The sequence below is a fragment of the Hyposmocoma kahamanoa genome, unplaced genomic scaffold (genome assembly GCF_003589595.1).
Source record: "Hyposmocoma kahamanoa isolate Upper Pololo Valley unplaced genomic scaffold, ASM358959v1 93, whole genome shotgun sequence".
Classification (NCBI taxonomy): Eukaryota; Metazoa; Arthropoda; class Insecta; order Lepidoptera; family Cosmopterigidae; genus Hyposmocoma; species Hyposmocoma kahamanoa.
In genome coordinates, this window is record NW_020654810.1 from 8,406,799 (window position 1) to 8,432,429 (window position 25,631).

Sequence of the window (25,631 nt, forward strand, 5' to 3'; positions counted from 1 at the left end):
AGTATAGAAAATGTAAATATTCGTTTGCCCAAAGATCTCGTTTCGTATAAATTGTCAGCAAGCACGCAAGGGGAATGAATAAATAAAAAAATATTACACACTGTTTTATTTCACTATATTTCTTATTTATAGACACATAGATTATTTTTAAGAACATGTTTAAAGAGAAAGTTCAGCTCGAATAATTATCGACAAAAACATTAATAACATCACACATTCCGATATTCTGTTGATTTGTAGAACGTTTTAAACTTTAACTATTAATAATGTCTTTGACATAGAAACTGAATATATTATCTATCAATATATAAACCTATTTCAAAATAAGGCTCAATTTATATTGCGCAACGAAATGGAAGCGAATTTTTATAACGATATTGTACATAGTATAATGAACTTTATGGTCAATTTTAATAATTATTAATACAAAAAACGAACATTTAGGCTAAATTTATATTGCGGCGGAAAAATTCCTTCGATCAGATATGGAGTAATTTCAGAAAAAGAAAATTGAATATGATGGTAGTGTAACTTTGTGATATTCAATATAAGCTTCATATTCTTGTCTAATGTAAAACTAGCCATGAGCCAAAAAAACAGGTCGCGCGTCTTTCGGAGAATTTTTGCGCATGCTCGAGAATGCTCGTGCATCCACGAGAATTCCCGCAGCTGCCGTTGCAGACGCCTGACGTATTCGCGGGAAGTGGCGCGAAGGCAGGCGCAGTGCGACTTCAAACGTCGTCGAAATAGGATCTGATCATACTGTGACAGAAAAAAACATGGATTCAGATTAAAATTTTAATCTATTTGGTGGAAAAATATGATTGTTTGTACAATGTAAAAGCAAGAAATTTTAGCGACAAAAACTCTAAGAATAACGCAATGGGAAAAGTTATAAAAAGTAGGTGAATAGAGATGTAATTCTTTGCAAAATGCTTATACTAAGCAAAAAGTTTTCGATAATTCAAGAACCCACAACCTTTTTCCCTTTTCTCTTTCAAACCCTGCATGTCGCAGTATAGGACTCATACCACTGTTATCTAGGCAAAACAAAATTTATTCGTTTTTCAAAAGACAGCTTAATATCTAATGTACAAAGCAAGTTAAGCTGTCTTTTATGTTGTTAATCAGACAAATTAGGAAAAGCAGAAAAATCCCTTTTTGCAGCATTATCTCAAAATGGTGTTTTTGATATTACAGTGTATTAGTTTGACACGGTAGTTCTAAGCAAAATAAAAACAATATCAAAGTCCATTATTCTTGTCATGTAAAAGATCTAGACTAAGCAAATAAAATCCTAGTACAGGCTCAAGGCGCAGTCTTGGTGATTCCTGCGATAACGCGCGCTTTCTTGCGCAGCGAGGATAATTTCGTTTCCGTTTTGACGAAATATAAATTGAGCCTTAAATATTTAAGGTAATACTTTTTAAATGTAGTCCACCTTTACATCTCAAACATAAAATACTATTTAATAGAATAATTCCTTTGTACTATTTAATAAATGTTTTAAGAAGTACAGTCAACGTCAAAGTTATAACGTTTATACGTTTTTTTTAGAAAACTTCAAATGCATTAAAAATTTTATGCGCTAAAAGTCTCGTTAAAATATATTAATAATTGATAAAGCGTCTTAAATCTCAATATATTAAAAACAACCTTGTCAATTGTGACAATGAGTTGTTACAAGATTAGTTTTCATAAATATTTAGATATTTTGGAACACTTTGAACACTCGGACATTTTTATGCCCACAGTACGTTACACTTATGAATGCCATACTTGCCTACACTGGACACTTTTTAGTGATGTTTGTTTGTTATAAAACACCACTAAATAAGAATACCTATTTCATTAAAATACATTAAAATATACTTAATAGTAAATTTTAAATAATTACAAATATGTGCCGCGGGTGTTGTACATTTCCCAATGTTGGCGGTATGTGCTGACCACAGGCATATCATTGGGGTATTCTGCCTTCTTCTCGTCGTTGGGCACGTATGAGAAGCCATCGAAATGAGTGAACTCGTAACCAATGAAATCTTCAAGATGGGCCAGACGATTCGGGTCTGACGATTCAATCAAATTTTCTGTAATGAACATTAAGGAATGATTTTTACTTCTGAGAGCTGTCTGAAATGCGTTAGCGGGAATGCTATAAATTTACAGGGCAACGGGGATTGCGCGTATCTCATTCCAGTGTCATCACAATTTAGTATTAAAAATGTAACATTAAGGATGTGCCTTATTCTAGCGTGACCATAACCGAGTATTGGAAATTTGACTATTTTTTATTTATTTTATAAAAGTTTCCTCGGTATTCCACAATTGTTTCTATTAGATGTCCAGTTATCAGATTGCGATAACTGTGCGCCGTTTCAAAGTTCCAAAGGTCTACTCACATCAGCGGTATTGTTCACGGAATAAGGTTATTTCGGCGGCACCTTTCTTCAATTTCAAAATAGTTGCGATTGTAAGTTCTAGTCCTAAAACACTAGATTTTGTCGGTACGCCCACTTTAAAGTTTCATTATAAAATCTTGAAATAGCATCTAGCTCGCTTAATACAAATACCCATGTTTTTTTTTTAATATTATATGTATTCTTTTTAAAGACAAGTAAAAAGAAAACAGTACATAGCTAAGATCATAGAAGTAGATAAATTAGATTGATGTTAATAGATCGAAGGAAATATTAAATAAGGCAATGTGAAATAGCAACAATATAGAAAACGAGCCCTGTACCCCACCTACGGTGGGGTCGGGCTCGGCCTGCGGCGCGAGATCGGGTTCAGTTTACGGGGTATGATTAAGCTCCTCGATGGCACAGCAGTTTGTACTACGGGCGCTTGATAAGGAGTTCGATTCCCGATTTGGGCCAATTTAAGAAACGAACATTAAATTTGTAAGTTGGTTTTGGTCTGAGTATTCTGGGTTATCGTTGTGTCGATATTCATAGTACAGGAAATTCGGCAGCAGTTTGGCATTTTTTTCCCCCCATATACTTCTTTTTGGCATAGCTTTCAAGAAAATGGAATCTAACAGAGAGACGATCGAGATACAACAAGGCTATAATAAGTATCTCATTTCCACTACATCGGGAAGTATGCCTTACATTTTTACAATTGTGAGATCTTATACTCGTAATCTATTACGCCTCCGTGTATTATCTCCATCGCGACTTGTTATCTACATCCCTACGGCCTCGGCACTTATCACTTTGTTTTATATAATTGAAATTACTCTTTAATGGCGGCTATATTTAAAAATTGCAAAAATATGTTTTGTACCACAAATTTTTATCAAACAATCTTAGAAATCTTTTCGTGCCAATTATCATTTCAAGCAAAGCAAGTTTTTTCAACAGCCATTTACATTAAAAATTACGGTTATATCGAAAAACGGCGGAAACAAAATTTTTTCTCGAAATTATGATTGAAGCCATAACATTTTCAGTTGAATTAGAAAAAAAATTATCTACCACCAAAAAAGTTTGTATGGCAGCCATATTGAAAAATGGCGAAAAATAAATTTTCACCGCTAATTATGATTAAACACTCCTAGAGACCTCGACATGTCCATTTTCAATCGAATTAGAGCAAATTTTTATCTGCCGCTAAAAAGTGTGTATGGCAGCCATATTGAAAAAAATTGGACCGCAAATTATAATCAAAAACTTATAGAGAGACCCCCACATACCGATTTTCAGTTGAATTAGAGCTAATTTTTATAAACGCTTGTTTGGCGGCCATATTCAAAAATGGCGAAAAACCAATTTTGATCACAAATTATTATCAAGCACTCCTAGAGACCCCCATATGCCAATTTTCAAAGGGATCTGAGCAATTTTTTTCTGCCGCCAACGAACGCTTCTATGACGGCCATATTTGAAAATGGCGAAAAACTAATTTTGAGCACAAATTATTATCCGGTACTTCTAGAGGCCTTCACATGCCAATTTTCAGCCGATTCCGAACAAATCTCTTTCGGCAGCTATTTTTAGTGAAAAAAAACCCTTATATGGCAGCCATATTAAAAATAGCGAAAATAAACTTTTGACGCCAAATTATGATTAAGGACTCCTAAAGACCTTTGCATGCTAATTTTCAGCCGGATCGAAGCAAGTTTTTCTTCGGCCGCCATTTTTGAATCGCAATGTTGAATTTTTTTAACCAAGGCAGTTGACCAGTGTTACCTCTATGATATTCCTTCAAGCACCTCCTACCTATCTCAATAGTTTCCGTGATAGGAGGCTTTGAAATTTGTCTGGCGGCCATCTTATTTAATTGAATTTCGAACATTTTTTACTTCCCGCGGAAATTGACCAGGGTATACCTCATAAAAATGTACAAATATTCCTTCCGTATATTATAGTTTTTGCAGGCCGTTGATCACTCTTTCATATTTTCCATATTCAGGTCCTCTCATATTTGATTCTTTGCTTTGGAGCCTATCCGCGTACAACGGTATAAATATTTTTTTTCCACCATTTTTTGTCGTTCGCCATCGGGAAGTACGCGTTCTATTTCTATCAGTGAGTAAGAACTTGTAGCTTTATATATAATAATAATAATATCATGTAAATATTCTGTCACTATTATAACGACTCTGTGCAACTTCTCTCCAAAAGGTACTGACTGTGTATATCCATGTATACAGACCCCTATGATATAGCAACTCAAATGATGATTATTACGACCGTGCAAGCTATGAAAAGACTCTGATTGTGTCAAAGGACAACTGGCAATGTATACATTGAATAAAAAAAAATACCTACCCATGTGAAGCATTGGAGTTACGAGTACTTGAAAATACTATCGGACCCACTAGCGGAACCAACAGTCTCAAGGATTATTTTCAATACTCGATTATGATGACGCTGATAAGCACGAGTAGATTTTGCCCAGGATACCCCGTACGAAAGTACGTCATGCTCCTTTACAAACTGAAACCACGCGCTGAGATTGTTAAAAAAAGTCTTACCTTGGGCAATATATCGCTCCGAAAGATCAGCAGCAATAACATTATAGAAGGGTTGATTATAGCCGTATTCGAGAGATTGAAGGTCGACATTCCTTTGCCATTCGACGGCGCAAGTGAGGTCCCATCCTCGAACTAAGCAAATGAACCCATATGACTGGTGGCAGCAAATCATGCCCACCGCAAATCTAACGCAGCTGTCGCGCTTTTTTACGGTAACCTAAAATAAATTATTCGCGTTTACATTATGATATTCTCCTAATTTTCTAAATATGGTGATATTATATTACTACAGGCGATCGAGTACATAACAGGCCTACCGCTTTAACTGAACTCGGTTCCTGAAGTGACAGTTTACATAACATTTATGTAGCACTACACAAGGGATAATTTAAACAAGATTTTTCTGACGATATTCAATAACAAGATGATTGAATAAAATGCCTACCAAATTAGACAATTGTTATGTGAGAGGATAATACACAAAAACTTTCATTGATAATTGAAATGAATAGACCGGCCTTTAACACTTTTTTCAATCAACTTGTTATTGAATATCGTCAGAAAAATCTTGAATATATCCCGTATGCAGCGCGTCATAACGGTTACGTAAACTGTCACTCCACACGCACCGCGCAACAACTTCAAGAACCGACTCAGTTAAGCGGTAGGTTTGTAAATATATTATCTCTATTGAACACTTATATCACAATATAGATTTTAAGGATTTCGTGGTTATTCACTAAATGATTGTCACTAATCGAGATATTTCGGACCAGTTACACGCTCCATGTATAGTATAATAAGACCAAGTAGGGCAACTTCCGCCTGTTTGGTTCATCAATACCTCACTCCACTCAGATTCTAGGGTTGTCACATTATTATTTTAGTCGTATAAGGCATTCATCAGTGTTTTCGTGCTATATTGAAAATAACCTGTCAAATGCAATACTAAATATTGATATGTTTATACCAGCATGAAATGAGAGTTTGTAATAATTAGAACTTAGCACAAAGAAACAAAGCAGAACAAGAAATAGATAGAGAAAACCTTTATTCACATATACACATAAAGGAATACTTTACGAACAGACACAAACCTGCAAACACGCTTAGGGTCGTATTCTAGAACTCTACTCAATGCTCAAGTCAAGCTCAAGGGATTGCACTGGAAATACGACCCTAATGGCAGGGACTTGAGTATGATTTCGAGTGCTTTAAACCATACTCAAATCCTGACTTGAACATTGAGTAGAGTTCTAGAATACGACCCTTAGTTTGCTGGATCGAGTTTTAAAGGTTGACGTGCGCGTGTCTTAAGATATTATTATATACGTTCGGCGAGTTCTACAAAAATCAGTGCATGCATATAATTATAATGGCGCACACAAAATGCTCAGTGTACGGATGTAATTCGAAATACAACAGGGATTTAAAATTTCCTAGAGTTATTTGACATATTAAGTGCAGTATGTTCATGTTTACACCATTCTTTTTCCGTTCACACACACATAGTTAAATTTAATAATAGGAAACTGAAGCAGTGCGAGACTTGTAAATCTTTATTACTAGATAAGTATATTTAATAATTAAGAGTGTATTGACAAGTAATAATTATTGTTAATCAATGATTTAATTACGTTATAATAATAATCAATATTTTTGTTTCCATTTTGTGACAACCCGCGTGTGCCTATCTGCGTATGACAGCGCAAGTACCCGGGCGATGGTCCCGCCGAACAGACCTTGCTCTTACTGTAGGGAGGATATTGTAATACTATACTTATACATGCCTACCTAAGTTACGTAGTGATACATTTCGTCAGCTAAATTTGAAAATCTCGTAGTTCCGGTTTTGGACGAATTACCTTTTTTAATCTCAAGTGCAACATCGGCCAATTAGAGCTTTTTGGTTATGAAACAAAGATTGTGAAATAATTTTTTCTAGTATTTTTTCTGTTTTTTTGTGCCTTCTGAAAAGTTAATTACACTAACATTAACATAATGAGGGTTACCTATGAGGTTTACGAATTTAGTAGACGATTTGTAACTTAGGCTACTGTGATAACAAGCTTTAAAATCCTTTGTTCGAAATTATACTTTACGTCATTTACATTAAATGCGTTAAAATTTACAGTTTCAAGAAGTCAAAACCACAGCAAGTTGGACATTTTGGATTTGTTATCGTAATATGCATAGAGTGGAATTTAAATCTTGGATTTAAAGTGTCTAACTTGGCATGATTTTGACCCCGTATAACATCTCTTTGCTTCATTCGTTATTTTATTTTGTAATCGTCATAATACACAAACAAATTATCGCTAATACACTTACATTTTCTTTTTTGGTCCTTTGTGTCTTATTCAAACTTGTCAGTTCATGGATCAATTGAATGTGTAATTCATGCAGCTGGAAAATTAAACCACATTAACATCTCAGTATGTTAAGTTTAGAAAGAAAAAAAAAATGGAAATAAGTTTCAACAAAATTACAGTTTTCTTGTTTTATCATTTTGCGAATTTTGTGGAATCCATTGAATAATTAATAACATTGAACAAATAATAAGAAATATATAACAGTAATATTAGTAATAGTATTATAATACACCCTAGAATGTTATTTGGACTCGATTTCATTTACATGAATGCATAAAAATATAATTTATATACATACATATTTGTGATCGAGAGGAATGTTGATTGTACGTAGATGCATCGAGTCCAACAGATACGGAAGAAAGTTTCTGTAATTGTTATACCCGCTCACGAAATCCAGGAGATGCACAGCATTCTGTGTTTGCCTGAAGTTCAAAATGTTAAATGTTTTATTGAATGTGAGGATGTTTCACCACCATGATATTCAATTACTTTTTTTGTGAAATTACTCCACTAGTTTATTATAATTATTAATACAAAGATCGAACACTTAGAAAAAAATCCTTCGAAACGGCCGGATTCGAATCGACGTCTTCTAGCAAATCGTGCCAGACGCGGTGCAATAAATTCCATTAATTGAGAAAGCGAATCCAGTACAACACAAAGGTGGCGACGCCGACGGCAGGCGAGTATAAAAACACAATCGAGCCGATCCTGCCCGAACGAACAAGTTTTGTAATCGTGAAAATAGAGGGGGCAGTAAATTTAAGGAAATCGACGCTACGCCACTGGATAAGACATATATTACTGCTAATTAAAATGTACCAGAGACTTTTCTGTTAAGTGGTTATGTTATTATTAATAAAAACTGAAATTGTTTATTTATGAATCGACTAACTTTTTAGTAAGAACTACTAACCAATTGTTGTCAAAATCGCAATTTGACGCTGACAAGTTTCTTTAAGACCTTGGATTGTAACTGGCATAAGCGTTCTATATTGTTAGTACAGTACAATTATTTTTTTTACAAGGCAATGGTTTAAACCTAACTTATAGTAAGTTAATTTAGCAAATTATAAAAATGAGTAGTATCGGAATCAGATAACAAGCAATTTAATATTTTTTTACTGTTGATTTACAGTACCTATCTAATTTAAGTAAAATTGAGTTTAATCTAATACACTTGCGGCAGGAGGACCTGGTGACTTGTAATATAGGCATTTTTTTTTGCTATCTCAAGCACCAGTCTCTCGCAAATCACTAGTCAGTAAGCATTTATACAATTTACCTTGTATGTTGAGAGAAAATAAATAAATAATTATTATTATTCGTTATCATATATTAATACGACAACAGACACGAAACACGAAATTTATCTTTTTTATCTAATGATCTTTGAAAAGAGAGAAGTATATTAAAGACAAGAGAGAATAGAAGGAGAAAATGACTGGGCATCTGTTACGCAGTGACGAATTTATAAAAGTTGTAATTGAAGGGAAGATAGAAAAAGAAAGAGTGGCGTACAGTGAACAAATAAAGAAGAACGCCAAAGTATTCAGATATAAAGAGGTTAAAGAGGTAGCTCTTAAATAGGGATACAAATAGTTTACTAATCGATGACAAATTTGTATACAAAATTATAGTACAAAAAACTTATCTCTTCAACCAGCAAAGTTCTAATAAATTTAAATTAAAAAGGAACGAAAAAGGGCTTGGTAAACATTTTTAAATGAAACTATTTTTCCGGATTTAAATCGCGTATATTTGTTTCTTCAAACAAACCGACGTTGCGGGCCCTTTACGGTCAACCGTGACCATGGGACCTGTAAAGGGCCCGAAACGTCGGTTTGTTTGAAAAAACAAATTTACATACGCGAGTTAAATCCGGAAAAATAGTTTCATTTCCTATGTGTAACAATCGCGAAAACCTAAGAACTCGATAAACATTTTTAACTTTACAAAGGAATAAAAAAACAAACATAAAATTTAATTAAAAAAACACAAGTAACATTTTATTGTTGAATAGGACTGATGGTGTGCGGTCCATTTATTATTCTTGTGAGTTTGGGCGTAATTTGTGGTTGTATATGTGTGTGTCCATCCATGAGTGTGTGCGTTATTTATTTATTCATAAATGATCTCTTATCTAATAATATACAGGTCTGCTTGCATATCTAAACGATATCTTACCAGTTTTTGATTACCCCCATCGTTGAGTAAAACGATGCATAAATGTACTGAAGTAGTGATTCCGGATGATATGAATATTTTGTATTTACACTCCCAGAAAAGGGACATCGTCGTCTTGGATTCCATAGACCAGTTTTGAGGTCTGCTGTACATATATAAGGAGACGACGGGTCAATGATCTCTCGCGGAACAGGTGTTCGCCATTCGAGAAACATGTGATTGGGGAATGTAACCAATTCGCAGTCAACTCCGAACGATTTTACTATGGCGAAGTAAATTGCGGCTAAGGCAATGGAATGACCACACTTGTTATTTAACACCTGAAATGAATACGACCCAATTATCTTTCTGTGTTTGTTAGTTGATAAATTTATCACAGGAACTTAGATAATAAATGTACACATAATGTACCTGCATGACTGTGACCCGATTTTTCTCTTCTAGGTTTTTCTAAACAACTTTTATCTAAGTTATTGTTTTGACCATAAGCTAGTAAAAAATATACCATCCGTCACACATCCATGACATGTCTGGCTTTTTGACCTTTTGTCCGGATTTTTCGACTTAGATAACAATTTTCAGAATAAAAAGTAAAATATCCACAACATAATTATGAAGTAGTAAAATTCGATTTACGACAAAAATTTTGTTTCAGATCGCTTGTCCATCTCTGCTGCTTTCATGAGAATCGATTTTATTTTGTTACTAAAAACTCCGGACTTGCAAATGTCAAGCCTTTTGTCCGGACTATTCAAATTTCGGAATGGTAACCCTACACACAGTACTTAATCTATATTTTGTACAGTCAAGAGCACGTCAAGCTTGACACTTTGTACTTTGGACCGCTCTTATCGTAAGCGGCACAGAGTTGGATTTACATCTTAAGTGTCAAGTACATGTTTGTAAGTATGTTTTCTCAATATATTAATCATTATTTGTTTATTGAAAATACGGGGTTATTAAAAGTAAAATTGTAAATGTACCAACAGATCAAGATAAAAATTATTATTAGTTTATATGTATTATTCATACAAAGTGAAGAACACATACAGCTTGACACTTAAGACAACTCTATGTCGTTTACTTTACTTATTTCTGGTGGAATTACAGTGCCCCTCAGATCAGAGTGATGGGCGCATTGGCAGTGCCCCTCAGATCTTTGCGATTTAAAGCTTTGAGTGGCACTGCAACTGTTATGGACAGGCGTGTAGCTTACCATTAGGTGCACGACTTGTTCATCCCGTCACTTGAAATTACAAAAAAAAACTATAAGGCACAGAGCCTACGCGTCAAGCTTGATGTGTATTAATTCGCTTGTAAGCAGATGGAAAGTGTGGAACCGCCACCTATAAACATTAGGCATCAGAAAATGGCCTTATCATTGTAAATGCATTTCCAGCAGCGACATAATATCTTTTAAATTCCTGTGTTTGTGATAACATTGACTCTCCCCACAATCCATCTTGTAGACATTCGTGATGCTTTGCGGAAAAATAGAGGTGGTACTTTGATAACCTGTACTTACTTTGACAATATTCAACGTATCTATATTAGCTGAGGTAGCTAAAGTCATTCGCATTTCGCCATACATGATATAAGAGGTAGCTGCAATGACGTTTCTATGAGGAATAAAGCCTTTGTCACACAGTTCTCTTACTGTGTAATGTGTGCCCTGGGGCCCAGGGTAAGCTTCTTGCATTAACTTCTCCACTTTTGTAATAATTGTATTTATCTGATGGACAATAAATAAATTTGTTAGAACAAGTAATGCCGACTAAAAAAGGCGAATGAATTATATAACGAGTAAGGGTCAGCGGAAACCGGCGGACATTTTTATGCTATTGCAATTGAAATGAGGTATAAATTTTAATGCCCCAGGACCGACCTCGAAGAGTCACGAAGACGCATTTCTTTCTGCGGCATTCAAGAGCACGCTAGAGGATATCGCGGCGCTAGGCACACGACGGAGTCCATCGGCATGTGCCGAGATCCACCGGTATGCGCCAAAATCCTCCGGTGTGTACCGAAGTCTAGCTGAATGACGTCGGGGACTTTCCGAGTCCGTAATGGAACGGAATGAAACCGGACCGACCGGTGGCATGTCAGTGGATGACGCGGTATTCCGGCGGACTTTGAGGTGCGCTGGCATAAAAAGTGGTATCGCAAGGGACCAGTGCGGCGTAAATCCACTTCAATGCTCTCCCCTGCCGCCCGCCGGTTTAAGTCGGCCTTAATTGACTCTAAACAGTTCTTCCTTTGAAATGTTAGGGCTTAGGTATTGTGGGTTAGGTGGCTCTGTTTCACCTCATTTCCAATAGTTGTAAAAAATGAATAGTGTAATAGTGCAGGTAGAGCATCAAAGAGCCTTTTTGATTTTAATTAGAGGAAAAACAAGGGAGTTGAAAGTGAACACCGCAAACTGCAAACATAGATTTTACGACTGCGTTAATAAATGAAACGTTATCTTTACCTTCTCTTCCATGATGTCATCAGGGTAGAGGTGATCATTATCAATCCACTGGATGAAGAAATTGAGAACCCTGTGCGGATACTGCTCTTTGTTGATACGCTGACTAGCCCATTTAAGAGAGAGGTAAGTGTGCATCAAGTGCCGCAGTGCAACTCGGCCGTAGTACATTTCTGTTAGCGTGAAAGGCCTGTAATTGAATAGATTTTGTAATATATTTTTGGCAAAAACTACATAGTTTTGGAAGCTACAAAACAAAATGTAGTTAAGCGCACACATATCAGCGTTAAAGCGCACGTGTCAACACGCACTTGTAGTAAAAGTGGTTCCAAATATTACAAGACCAAAATAAGCTCATTATGTTTTGAACTATGGAAAATTGTTTCCATGCATTTTTTACAACAAGCTGATTGCTGGCTGATAAAACAAGAATTTATTTATTGCATATGCACAAATTTTTACACCTACTGGTGCTCATATTGTCCCAGGTCTGTGATCTATATAAGTATATAATACTAAAAAAAAATCACTTGGCACTTACTTGTGACAGGATAAGCTTTGCATGCTTTTCTTGGTTCGTTTCACAAGATCTTGAATTGTATGTACAACGAAATAGAAACTAACATTATGAGAAAGGGCAAGGTCGAATATACTTCGTATGTCCTCTATTTGAATGCAATTGGGGCGACTGAAAAACATATTTTCTAATAGCATCAGAATATACATACATATATTATAGCAATAATACAATATCTATTATATCATGCAATCTTTACCCTATCTTCAAGGTTCTTTGGTTATTATGTACTAAGCACATCCTGGACACTTCATACAATGGTAGAAAGTTATTAACCTACTATTATTACGTACGTACGCAAGGCGCTGTCTCCACACGCGTAAATGTGTGCGTGAAGTGGTAGGTCACCCATCATTTTCTTGTACTAATTTATTATCTGGTTTAACATTCACTGTCTTTTTATGAGCAGACGATTGTATTGTATATATGTAAATAATATCATCAAAAATATAAAAACGAATCTTTTTTATTCTCTGGTACTAACAAATATTTTGTTTTTAATTTATTTATTTAGTTTGTCTTTCATAAATCTATTAAAGTTACAGAAGTTACTATTGCTTAGAAAGTACGCGTATAATTCATGTCAGATATTTGACTTCTCTAAGCGGCGTGGCGTCATGAAGAAAAATAATTTAATATTTTGTCCACAAAACAAATAAATGCAATATTTAGTCTATGAGTTCTTCTATTTTTAATTTTTCCAAAGATTTCTGTATACTCATATCCTCATGACGATATCAAACTACAAACTATTATGTCGCAAAATGTGACCACTAGCTATTATCAGAACGCATCTTCGTAGTAGAAACATTTTTTCGGTGAAGTTACAGACACATGAAACTTGTCAACTTGTCTCAGGGTGACGGGCGCAGTGGCAGTGCCCCTCAGATCTTTGCGATTTAAAGCTCTGAGTGGCACTGCAAGTGGTAGAGACAAGCGTGTAGCTTACCATCAGGCGCACAACTTGTTCAACCCGTCTCAAGAAAAAAAGGGTAAATATTCTTTTTAGAATTTGGAAACCTTATTACAGTCATATTGAGGAGTGACATACTCCATAGTGTGAAGAGTGAGCAGCTGCAACTGTGCAAGTCAACAGAACTGGACGGATAAAGCCGTTAGCTACTGCAGCTAACAGTCGTGTTTCTCAGTAATCGAGAGAATAACAGAAGAAAGAAAAATTTCACTTCATATTTACCTTCAACTTGAACAGCAAACACTTTGACAATGGCTTATTCTTATTCTTATTCTTATTCAATGGCTCATACTTATTTATAAGAGAGTATGCTTACCAGAAAAACTCAGGTGACATGTTGACAATTCGTTCATAAATAAGTTTCTTGATGGTAGTTAATCTCTTAGTCTCAGTGAACCAGTCACCATCGCCATTCTTGATCATTGATTTAAATAAATCAGGTGGGACTCTGTAATTCAAACAACAGTATATAAATATGACTTGACATAAAAGCACGAGACAGTAGTCCTATCAATCAAAATAAAAAAAAGTATAAGATGTGATTGCTACGGCAGAGTTTGTTTCTCATGTGACTCTCATGCAATTTATTTAACTATCACTTATATTATATGTCCAAATTAATCTAATCTACATGTTTACAAAAGTAGTTTAAACAAAATGGAGATGAACTGGGCATCTGCCAAAAATAAATAAATATTAGGCAACATCACATAGATTGCTCTGATCCCAATGTAAGTAATTAAAGCATTTTTGTAATGAAAATTGTAAACAATGAGTTACCACAACCACCCAGACCTGAGACAGCATGTGTAGAAAATTTGTTTACCCGACTGGGGATCAAACCTGGGACCTCCGAGACTGCAACACCTTGAAAACCGGTGTGCAAGCCACTTGATCATTCAGGTTGTCATACTTTGCAACAAATTGGCACCCACGTGATGGGAAATGCAATAGGGGGCAGGAAGCATCAAAAATGGGAAGACGAGCTGATGCTGACTACAGATTCCTACTGGAGAAGAGTTCCTGATAGAGGTCACTGAAAGTTCTGGAGGAGGCATACGCCAAAAGATCTGCAGCGTTAAAAGATATATTATAGACTATAGATAGGGAAGTAAAATTGTCACTCAGCTAAATAGGATTGACTGGTAAGTAAAAATAATGTTGAGAGAAAACATTGCCTCGGTGGCCGAACGGGTACCATGTTGGTCTGCCACACAGAGGTCCCAGGATCAATTCTTGGGCCAGGAAAAATATTTGTGTGGCCTATATTTATTTTTGTTATGAGTTTGGGTGTAATTTGCGGTTGTCAGAATTCGCTAATGCGGGGCTATGAGTGTGTACGTTTAAAAAAATGCCATATTATGCACATCAGAGAAGGTTTATCAGCTCTATTATAGGTCAATGTTTCTGACTATTACTTAATCTATAAATTAATAATAACTAATGAAGGCTATTTCAGTGCTAAGCGGAAATCGATAGAGAGTTTCACTAGTTGGCCTAAAGAGGCCAATAATTTTTTTAAGTGCCAAAAGGATGTTGAAAATTAAATATTTACAAATTTCAACTTACATTTCTTTGAAGCGTTCCTTCCAAAGGCATTGATCACTTTGCACCATCTCATAGAAATATTTACAAGTAGCGCTGAAATTCACTGAATCGCGGCAATCATTGTGTTTTAGTATTATAGATATAATTTCACTCGGCAAACAATCAATTGATGCGTTTTTTTCCGTAACGTTACATTCGTCTTCACTCATATTCGCTGCTGTAGCCAAAGCAGCACAATTTACATTAGGAAACACAAATTTTACCAAATGACTAAATCAGAATTTTCTATCACTATGAAACTCTAGATTTGCACACAAATTAGAAAGATAGATTTAGAAACAACAAACAAGAACAAAACATCAATGTCAAACGTCAAACTTGATTTTTTTATTAATAATTTTGGCTTGGATACAAGTCCTTTGAGGCATGTCTTCGTTTATGTTTCTGTAAATATAGGCGCCACGAAGAGGCGTGCTTGGATTGACTCGGGATACCTTAGAACGGGCCGATACGGGTATTTTAGTTCGAGATTCGTATAATTTCGCGTTTTAATCTTCGATTAAAGCACAATGATGATAGCAGCGCCACCAGTGACTCGATTCGAATCCTGCCGTTGTTCAATATCAAAAATTATAGAGCCGAATATTGTCAACGTCTGCGAATACGAGGGTCATGGCAAAATTAGATTTTCAAAAATTAAAAAATTATTCTTTATTACAGGTACCGATTTTTTCAAAGTATTCACTGTGAACACGTACATACTTTTCTATTCGTCTAAACTAAGAAAAATATCTATGACCACCATCTCCAAGTTATATGCAGCTAAGGCATCTTTGCTTTAGAACCGATTGCCTTTTAATTTTGCTTTAATTTTTGGAAAGAGGTAAAAATCACAAGGTTCTAGGTCAGGGGAATATGACGGGTGAGGCAGGATAGATACATTTTTTTAATGAAACACATGAAAAGTTCATTAGTGCAAAGTACTTCAATATTCGAAATTTCACTAGTATGAAATAAAAGTGATCAAAGTGTGCAACCCCTTAACATTATCCAATCGTCTTGAATTTCTGCATATATATTTTATACAACACTGAGACTCGGGGCGTAAGCAAAGTCATATGAAAATCACATATCTTTGGAAAAATGAAACACCTACAGAACGTAGTTCTATTTGATATTTAAGACCACTTCGACATTCATTTGTCATACGTAAGTTGAAGTAAGAGTATTTAGTTACTCCTGACGTTTCATTAACGGTAGGTTGAGAATTAGTAAAAAATAATGTACCTATACAAGTATTGTAAAAATGTAAAGGCAATGTAAATTGAGCGTAAAAGGTCTCATTCGTTGGCGACAAAGAGTTCATTATACACAACTTGTTGCCAGACAACCACATCAATTCCCTGGTCTCAAACCAGAGAATTCCCTGTAATACGAGTACCAAAGCAACGGAATTCACTGCGGGGCACTACCTAGAACACCCAGACCAGCGTCAATTTAAAGAAGTTCATTTTCGTAATTGGTCTTACCGGAAAACGAAACCGGAACCTGCGCATCCAACGCCCATAGTGTAAACAGTTAGGCCATAAAATGTAGGTAAATAAAGAATTTTGACACATAACCCCACCTTTACACAATTTATTCCGATGAATAATTAGTCATTACAATAAACGGATAAGTAGATAAAATATTTATTCACCACCATGATAAATACATTTTTAGGACCCAACAGGACAGAGACGCCACTCGTAAAACCCAAAACAAAATCAATTTAATTCAATTCAATTTAATTTCATCCAATTTAATTTATTTTTTTCAAAATACCTAGGCACTCATATTTTCAATTTTTGCAAGATAATTTAAAAGATACTCCTGCAGCTTCTGCTTGAACGCTCTTTTTGTGACGCTGTTACGGATAGGAGGAAGAATATTGTTCCAACAACTAGTGGCTAAGTATCGGAAACTCCCTCTAAATGCAGCGGTATTATGCCGGGGGGTTACAAGCAGAAACATTCTTGTCGACCTTGCTCCAAAGCAAGAGTTTACCGTGGTTGACCAAGTGAGTTTCTCATACAAATAATACGGTATGTGAGACTGAACAACATCAAACAACAACCCAGGCAGATGCAATTTAAGGCGCCTACCCATCGCAAGCACACCAGACTTATTCAGAAAGTATTTGTTATAATTGCAAATTGTCTATGATAAATGCAAGTTGGAAAGTTCTACCTACACGATTATTCACTGAAATATGATATTATAGAACATTGACTTTGTTATAGAATCTAGTATTCAGGACGGTGTTGTGGTCATTTCTGGTCTAATTCCCTGATGTTCGTATCCCATCCAGCTAGATTCCCTAGGTGACCTGTATCGTAAAATTGCTTGTAAAATTATAATGAAAAACGGCAACCGGGAATGCGCTGCGCCGGTAATGGTTTATTGATCGAAAGCTTTCGACCCGCTCCCCACCGCCGTCGCTTATGTTTGTTTTATTTTTATTGTGTTATGTATGTTGCACTGTATAATATGCCTATGACACGAATACAGCTTTAGCGTAATTGATCACGAATAATTGTCCACATAATTTATCAAAAACTTTATGAGGGTTCTGTGCTATTTAACTCTATGAGTACAAGGGATTTTTGATGACTTGTTTGCATAGTAGTTCTATAGTAGAGTAGAGTAGGTAAATATGTTCATTAATATGTTCACAAATTATTATTATCGTCAATGAGCGGTTGACGGTACCTACACTTTTGGGCAAAAGTTAAACCACTGCATTTATATGCTATGCTGGACTTATAGGAATAATACAATTACTACCTACTGGGAGATTGAGCATATAAATACACCATGGACCAATAACTCAAGAGGAATGCTAAAATCATGATACAAGACAGGGCGTAGTCGGGTGTTTAGTACCTATTGTATATATTGTACCTTGTGTATATATTGGTACACAAGATGCCAAATAGCTATTTTTGTAACTAATTTGTTTTACATTCACGAGCTGCAAAATCAAAGCTACTCTTAGACCACCATTTGTTGGTAGGTCAATGAAGGTACACTAATTTATAGTGGCAAGAAACAAATGAACTAGATAGCGCTTATTTCACTATATTTATTAAAATTTTGTTTATGATTAGCGCCATCGACCCTTGTTAGCAAAGGTAATTTACAATCTAGTTTGTACCATACAATGTCATCTATTGGTAAGTACGCGTACGGTATATTTGTGAAAGTTCAGAAAATAATTTTAAGATCATGGTCAATATTTGAATAATATTACAAGGAAAAAAATCGGACTACTTGAATTTCTTATTACAGAGGACTTAATTGATATCCACGGTCATTTACATAATATGACCTGCTTCCAGGCTACCGATTAGCGCCATCTAAATATAAGACGAGATTTTAACCACTTTCAAAGTTACTATCTGTGAGTATGTGGTAATAAATACTTTTGGTTTTATATATAACACTTTTGCTTGGAGCAAGCGATAACCAACTTATAACGACTTCAAAAAAGAAGTCAAAGTCAAATAATCTTTATTTCATAGGTAATCAAATTACACTTGAAATCGTCATACTGATTAAACTCTACTGCTCACTCGTAAGGCAGATTCCCCTGAGAGGGTTTGAAAGAGGGTTTCTTTCTAACTAACTTTAAAGATGTAATTATTAATACAAAGATCGAACACTCAGTACAAATTCCTTCGATCCGGCCGGATTCGAACCGACCACGTCTTCTAGCTTACCGTGCCAGACGCTATACCAACTAAGCCACGGAACGAACCAGTGGACCTCACGAATTTTTCTGTGTGCTTGCGTTGTCTTCTCTTTGATCTTTGTATTTGGTTTTTTCAACGACTTTTTAATCGTAGCGCCATCTATGAGAAATGTATGAAGGTTTTATCACCCAGTTAGATCTTTGTATTAACAATTATAACAAACTAGTGGACTAATTTCACAAAAAATAATTGAATATCAATTCAAGAAAAATATAAAATTTAATGATGTATTTAAGTAGGTGCCTAAGTACGTATATATGTATATAACTGTTTGTATCTTATAATATTAAGAATTATTGTTAATGTCGATGTTGATTATTAAAATACGTATGTATTCTGATTGTCGAATGTTCTTCTAACTTTCTAAATGTAGTAGAATTTGGCATTCGTGATTTTTGTGGTCGTACTACGTAGGTAATATGATCCACTATCTGTTGCCTAAGTTTCAGCATACGTAAAAAATATATGTTTATTACATTTAGATATAACTTCCCCAATTCAGTAGCTCCTTTTCCTATAAAAGAGAAAACTATTTGGCTCCAGTAGGTCTAAGCGCGTAGTTTTAGAAGGCTTTATAAAATATAATTTCAACTAAAAATGTTGAGAGTTGATTATACAGCTGTGTGGAATACCGTATCACACGGCGTGAATGACTGATTTTACGTAACTATTTTTAGGGTTTTGTGGTTCCAGTGAAACCCTAAATCTGAATAAAAATGAATGTTTCAGATTACTGATATTGGTAATTATCAAAATTGTTTCGTATTGTTCAATACACGCGATCTGAAACTATTGCCTGTATAATATAGATGAACAGTTTTTTAGCTAACCAAGCGGACTTATGTCCGTAATACAATTTTATTTTGAAATATTATTCACGTATTAGTACCTACTTAAGTGGCTTAAAACTTAAATATTAAAGTTTTAATTATATTTCTTAAAACAGACACTAAAAAGTGTGATCGTAATGGCTTTCGTTTACAGCTTTTGCTTTTGGTTCTCGTTACGTTTAGGCGGTATGATTATTGGTGTATTCTCACTGGTAGGTATAGTAGTTCTTATTCGAGTTAACTACGTTCTCCATTTACATCGGGTGGCGTATATTGACTTGGCATAGTCTTAACACTTATTAGTATTAATACCTCAGCCTTCCCTGATATTTACAACATTGTACTCTATTTTGAATTTAAATGTCATGCTTTTCTAATTTAAAATAAATATCGAGAAGAATTCCGAATCAGTACTTACACAGTTATTTTATTTTGCAGTTTCAAGGCGTGTTGATGCTGGCCTTGTTCTGTTACGCACACAATAAGATCTCGGACGTGCAAATTGAGATAGAAAATTGGCTTACTCACTTGCATCTTCTGTATACTAGAGATTACTTAGAAAATGTAAAATCAGGTACGTATTTTTGATATGGACATATTGTGTATAAACTCTTGTTTGTTCTGATGAAGCGCTCGAGAGAACAAACTAGAGAATATCTTTAGGCCCAGAGCAAGCCGGTGGACGGGAAGGCAGAGGATATTAAAATCAATGTGCAGTCAACTTATAATACTACTACAGTTCGCGAGGTCTAAGCTGAGCTTTGCATTTGTGTGAGTAATCACCAAAAGTAGAGTCAGACAAAAAACTTTTAAAAATAAATTTTAGTATTAGGTAGGTTTTTAACATAAGTGGGAGAGATATTCTAGTTTAAAAATAAATTAAAACTAAATAGCATAAATTGTTAAAATAAAGGCCAGCTATGATATGTATGACCGATGACCATGTGTACATATGTAAGTGTGACCGAGAAGTCAGAGATCAATAAATAAAATTCAAATAATATAAAAAAATTATAACAATTCTTCTGCACCGGACATTGCATTTTCATCATTTTCTTTATCACTCTCGTCTTCATTTTCACTCTCCTCTGATGTATCGTTTGTGTTATTAATGAATCGTTCCGTTATATCGTCAAGAATGACATCGTGACCATGAAACTTTTTTTCTTCTTTTATTGCGTGGTCACATACATTTTTCCATTCTTGTACAGTGATAGTGTCAACTTTTTCTTTCGCTAACCTCATAATTGTATCCATATTCATTGACACGTTTTTTTTAGCCACGTACCCTTTTATCATTGCCCATATATTTTCAATTGGGTTGAAATCCGGGTGGTAGGGTGGTAGACGAATGACGCTGTGACCATGTTCTCTAAGTAAAGTGTCAATTTTATATTCAATAAATCTTTGTTTGTTTTGCAGTATCAATTGATAGAGTTGTGGTTTAAGCATCGATGTAGAGTGATCGATATTGCGATACTTAAGCCAGTCAATCATATCTTGTTTACGACTATTTGAGTTGGGAGCGGGATTTTCTAACGAATTGTGGTAAGATGCATTGTCTACCACCACAACGCTATTGGGCTTTAAATTTGGAATTAATTGCGTTTGTAACCATTTCGTGTAGTTTGCTGCATTCATATTATTATGGTAATCACCACTTTTTTATTTGCTTTGAACATCTGCAGTGCATTTGGTATGAAACCGTCCTCTCCGCCGGCATGAACTATTATTAAACGATTTCCTTTAGAAATTGGTTTCTTCAAACCAGAAGTGCTGCCATCTGAATAAGATTTTGAAGAAGTGTGAGTCGTGTCTATGTATGTTTCGTCGGTATAAACGACTGGCCGGCCCTGAATGCAATATTCGGAAATTTTAATCAAAAAATGTATACGTAGATAACGTATCTTCTGTTCCTTTCCATTTAAATCCTAAAAGAGACACTTCTTTACGCAATGACCAAATTGAACCTGGATAGTTTATTTCTCTCTTCAACTTTTCATATATTCGTTTCATAGTTGGCACCTCTTTATCAGTAATGTGAAAGTTGTGAATAGTTCTTCGGATTATCGCTTTATCAAAATCGTCAATGATAATGATATTTTTCCTGCATCTGGTCTTTTTCGGAGATTTAAATTTGGTTCCGTCTTCCGAAAGACGTTTACCTTCCAATAAAACTCTTTTGACAGTGGACAGCGGAATTCCCGTCGATGTCGCTACCAATTGGGCTGATGTAGTGACATTTGACATGTCTTTGTCGTTCATGTCTTTAAAATAACTATTTAAATTACACAAAATTTCCTTTACTTGGCTATTTAAAGGTTTTCGTATAATTCGTTTATTTGTGTTGGCAGCTATTTCACTAATAAATCTAACACAAAAACAAAATATTAAGAATTAAACACGTCACGCTGCTACCAGTACAAGAGGTGAAGTGTGAAAGGTGCGCGGCGGAGTTGCGTCGCGCGAGGGATGCACCGCGCCTCAGGCCAGTTGACAAAAAGCAGTTTAAACCGATTTAAACCTAGCAAAGGACGCGTCGCCCTCTAGGCCGACGTTACACCTACACTATCTATGTGCACTCACACAAATGCAAAGCTCAGCTTAGGCCTCGCGGACTGTACTAAACTTATAATAATACTTAAATAATAAAAATTACCATCGAAATTAGGTAGCGAGGACTAACCTGAAAATTACCCATTCCTCATCAGTCTGCATTGACCGGCATAAAATCCTTTTAGACGCTCTCGCCAGACGTCCGCGCGTTTTGAGCTGGTGCTTACGACTTCTCCTTTCTCTTTGCCGACTTCTTTTGAAGTAAAGTTCGGAGAAAAAATTATATAAGGGAAGACACTTTAATACAAATATAAATTCAATATATTATCTGTATACTTTATTATGTGGCTCACTGTATTTATATTTATTTTTCCAGACCCCGAGAAATACATAACGCTTGGAATATCACTCACAATAATTTACTCAATTTTATGCGTCCTTTATATCTACGGAGCGTATACGGTAATTTCAGTCCGTTTCTATTTCTTCTAGGAATACTTACGCAGTTATGGTCAAGCAGAGTTGCTGGTCGGTAGTAGACGTAGGTAACATGTCATAATTTACCTACTTTTTGAAGTAATTTTACCAGCGTGTATGTGGCTCACAAAAAAGAATTTGATGGTTCTACAAAACCAAGCAACAGCATAACTATACACAATACATGTATGTCATCGATCCATCTACCGAAAAGAGCCGTGTCGGTGTCGAAACCTATAACTTGAAAAGCAGAGACGAGAATAAGTCCAGAAAATGTATAATTTGAGATTTTACTTTAAATCAACGTTTAGGGTTCTTTACGGTACCCCGTGGAGCCTAAACGTCGCGTCGGTTTGTTTGAAAAAACAAATGCATGCGATTTAGATTTAAAAAAAGAATCCAATTTGTAGATAACATTCATTGAGAACATCTGCAAAAGTTTACTAGGTGCGACAAAATCTGAGTCACCTGCGCGTCGTGCCCGTGTAAAAAGTAGGCCGTGTGCAAACAGGTTCTTACTCTGAATTTCACACGGGCTTTTAATTTACATGGTTAGGCCTGTTTAGGAAATATTTAATAATGTAATTAATGTTCATTGGCAGTGCAAAAACTACTTAATGATTGGGTTCATACTGGCGGAGCTAATGCGGCTGCTAGTAGTAACGATGGCTGTAGCAACATGGCTGTTAGTACTCAAGCAGAACACAATGGACATAGGGCTACTAATCGGAGCTAGTGTGGCCGGGGGGTTCTTTTTATGCAAGTAACCTTATATATCAACCACCCTTTTCTTCTTCAGCTTACAACTAAGGCTCAATTCATTCGTGTAATGTATAAACTATATACGAGCCAAAAATAGGTCACGCGTCTTACGAAGAATTCCCGCGCAGTCTCGGGAATTCCCGCAGCTACCATCTCTAGTTAGTGTGTTACACAATTGACAAAGTTTATTATGCTATGTACAAACAATTTCGTTCGTACCAAAATTAAATTTAAAAAGGCAATGTTTGACGTTGGAAAGGTAAATAACTAGAAAGTTTCAGGTTTTCCGTAATATAAACAAATAAGAGTTAGGATTTTTTTCTTAAAAATTTACTTTAAATCGCTGTCCTGTAACATTCTCTAAGTAAACGTTAGACGTATTACGTTTTACCTTTCCAGTGTCGATTAATTAACCCTAAAGGGAAAACGAATGAGACTTCCTTGGCAATCTTTTTTTATGCGCCAGACAACCACACCTAATTGGTCTCAATATTTATTTTATGAGACCAAGTGACGGTATGAGCAAATCACTCACCTAGTAGTAAGTGGCACGCCTGTCCATAACAGTTGCAGTGCCACTCAGTGCTTCACAAAGTTCGGAGGATCACTGCCACTGCACCCGTCACCCTGAGACAATTTGACAAGTCTCATGTGCCTATAATTTCAACTTGTAATAATTTTGAATAATTTTTTTGTTATTTTATTATAATAATAATAATAATAATGCACACACTCAACATAGCCCCGCACTAGGGAAAACCCTGTGTCGCGGGTGCCATGGACACACACATAGACAACCACAAATTACACCCAAACTCACGAGAGAAATAAATGGACGCCATACAAATATTTCTCCCGGCCCGGGAATCGAACCTGGGGCCTCTGCGTGGCAGTCCGGCATGGTAACCGTTCGGTCACCGAGGCAGTTATATATATATTATAGGTATGGCCCTCATGCTAAGCTTGCTGGCATTTCTTTTTACCTATTTTGTTTTTTTTTAATGTTAATATTAGACTTACCAGTAGTGGTCGATTATTCGGATGCTTTTATGCCTGAAATTCACTTTTCCCGCGAATTGTGGAAACGGCTTCTTAAAATATATTTTTATGTTTTAAATATATAATAAGTTTTTGAATCACTATAAATCTTAAAAGTTTGATGATGACCAGGAACATGACAACTGGGTTTCAATATTGTAAAAAGTTGGAAAAACTATTAAAAGGACAATTTTTTTTGTGGACTTTACTGCTTCCTTGTCATCCTCCTAACGCATTTGCATTTTGGAAACTGTCGAGTTATTGGCACCCAAAGTTTTTTCTTTGCTTAATAATAAAACTGAAACTAAATAATATAAAAAACCGCTTACAGAGGGTTGTATGTCTCGTTTCGTCTATTCGAGATAATGTTCATAACTTAATTTCGCTAAAAATCGACGAGGTACGTTAGTTATGATAAAGAGGGCAGCGTTGGTTTTTACATTTTTTATTTTCTGTATGTGTTAAAAGTTAAATTAATTGTAACAAACATTACAAATAACGTTTACGTTTAAATTACTTCAGTTTTATGCTTAATAATTTCGTCAATTCCGGAGTCGCGGGATTTTTTCGATACAAAAGCGCATCCCATATTAGCGAGTGACCGAATTGTAGGTAATATGGCATCCGATTATCCGATCACTATTTGTTACTTATGCATGTAGTGTAACTTCAACAATTTTGTTAATAATAACACAAAATGTGTTACAGTGGGCATGTTCTACCTCTGGGTGTGTGCCGCCAACTTGCCAGTGCTGATAAACGAGATGGAGCAAGACGAAAAAATTGCTACTATTGAAAAACTTCAGCAAATGTTAGAGAGCAAACAGCGACCGTACAATAGAGCTCCTAACCAAATCCGGTACATGGACAACGCTGATACGGCAATATTTACACTACCTAGAAACAAAAAGCATGTAGTAGAACAACCTTTTGTAACAGGATCGAGAATACCAGTGTCATTTAATCGTTAGTGTGCTAACTTATTATAGTTTTTTTTATTATTATATTATGCCGGATTTACATTTGTCTGACGTGTCGTGTCGTGACGCGTCAGAATGGAAACGGT

At 35.5% G+C, this 25,631-nt stretch overlaps 2 protein-coding genes across 2 annotated transcripts; one reads left to right on the forward strand and one right to left on the reverse strand.

Annotated features, from left to right (window-relative positions):
- Positions 1–229: 229 nt before the first annotated feature.
- On the reverse strand, positions 230–15,337 carry LOC113237158 (F-box only protein 21-like). The gene is made up of 11 exons (XM_026473466.1): positions 15,130–15,337; positions 13,877–14,008; positions 12,552–12,698; positions 12,014–12,200; positions 11,069–11,275; positions 9,544–9,863; positions 7,652–7,778; positions 7,313–7,387; positions 4,982–5,198; positions 1,898–2,090; positions 230–762 (listed from the first exon to the last, which is right to left on the reverse strand). Exons 1-11 carry the CDS (start codon positions 15,315–15,317, stop codon positions 732–734), a joined length of 1,824 nt encoding a protein of 607 aa, XP_026329251.1. The 5' UTR covers positions 15,318–15,337; the 3' UTR covers positions 230–731.
- LOC113237161 lies at positions 12,057–25,590 on the forward strand. The gene is made up of 5 exons (XM_026473471.1): positions 12,057–12,136; positions 20,171–20,306; positions 22,665–22,750; positions 23,368–23,524; positions 25,274–25,590. The coding sequence occupies exons 2-5, from the start codon at positions 20,186–20,188 to the stop codon at positions 25,534–25,536; spliced, it is 627 nt and encodes a 208-aa protein (XP_026329256.1). The 5' UTR covers positions 12,057–12,136; positions 20,171–20,185; the 3' UTR covers positions 25,537–25,590.
- Positions 25,591–25,631: the final 41 nt, after the last annotated feature.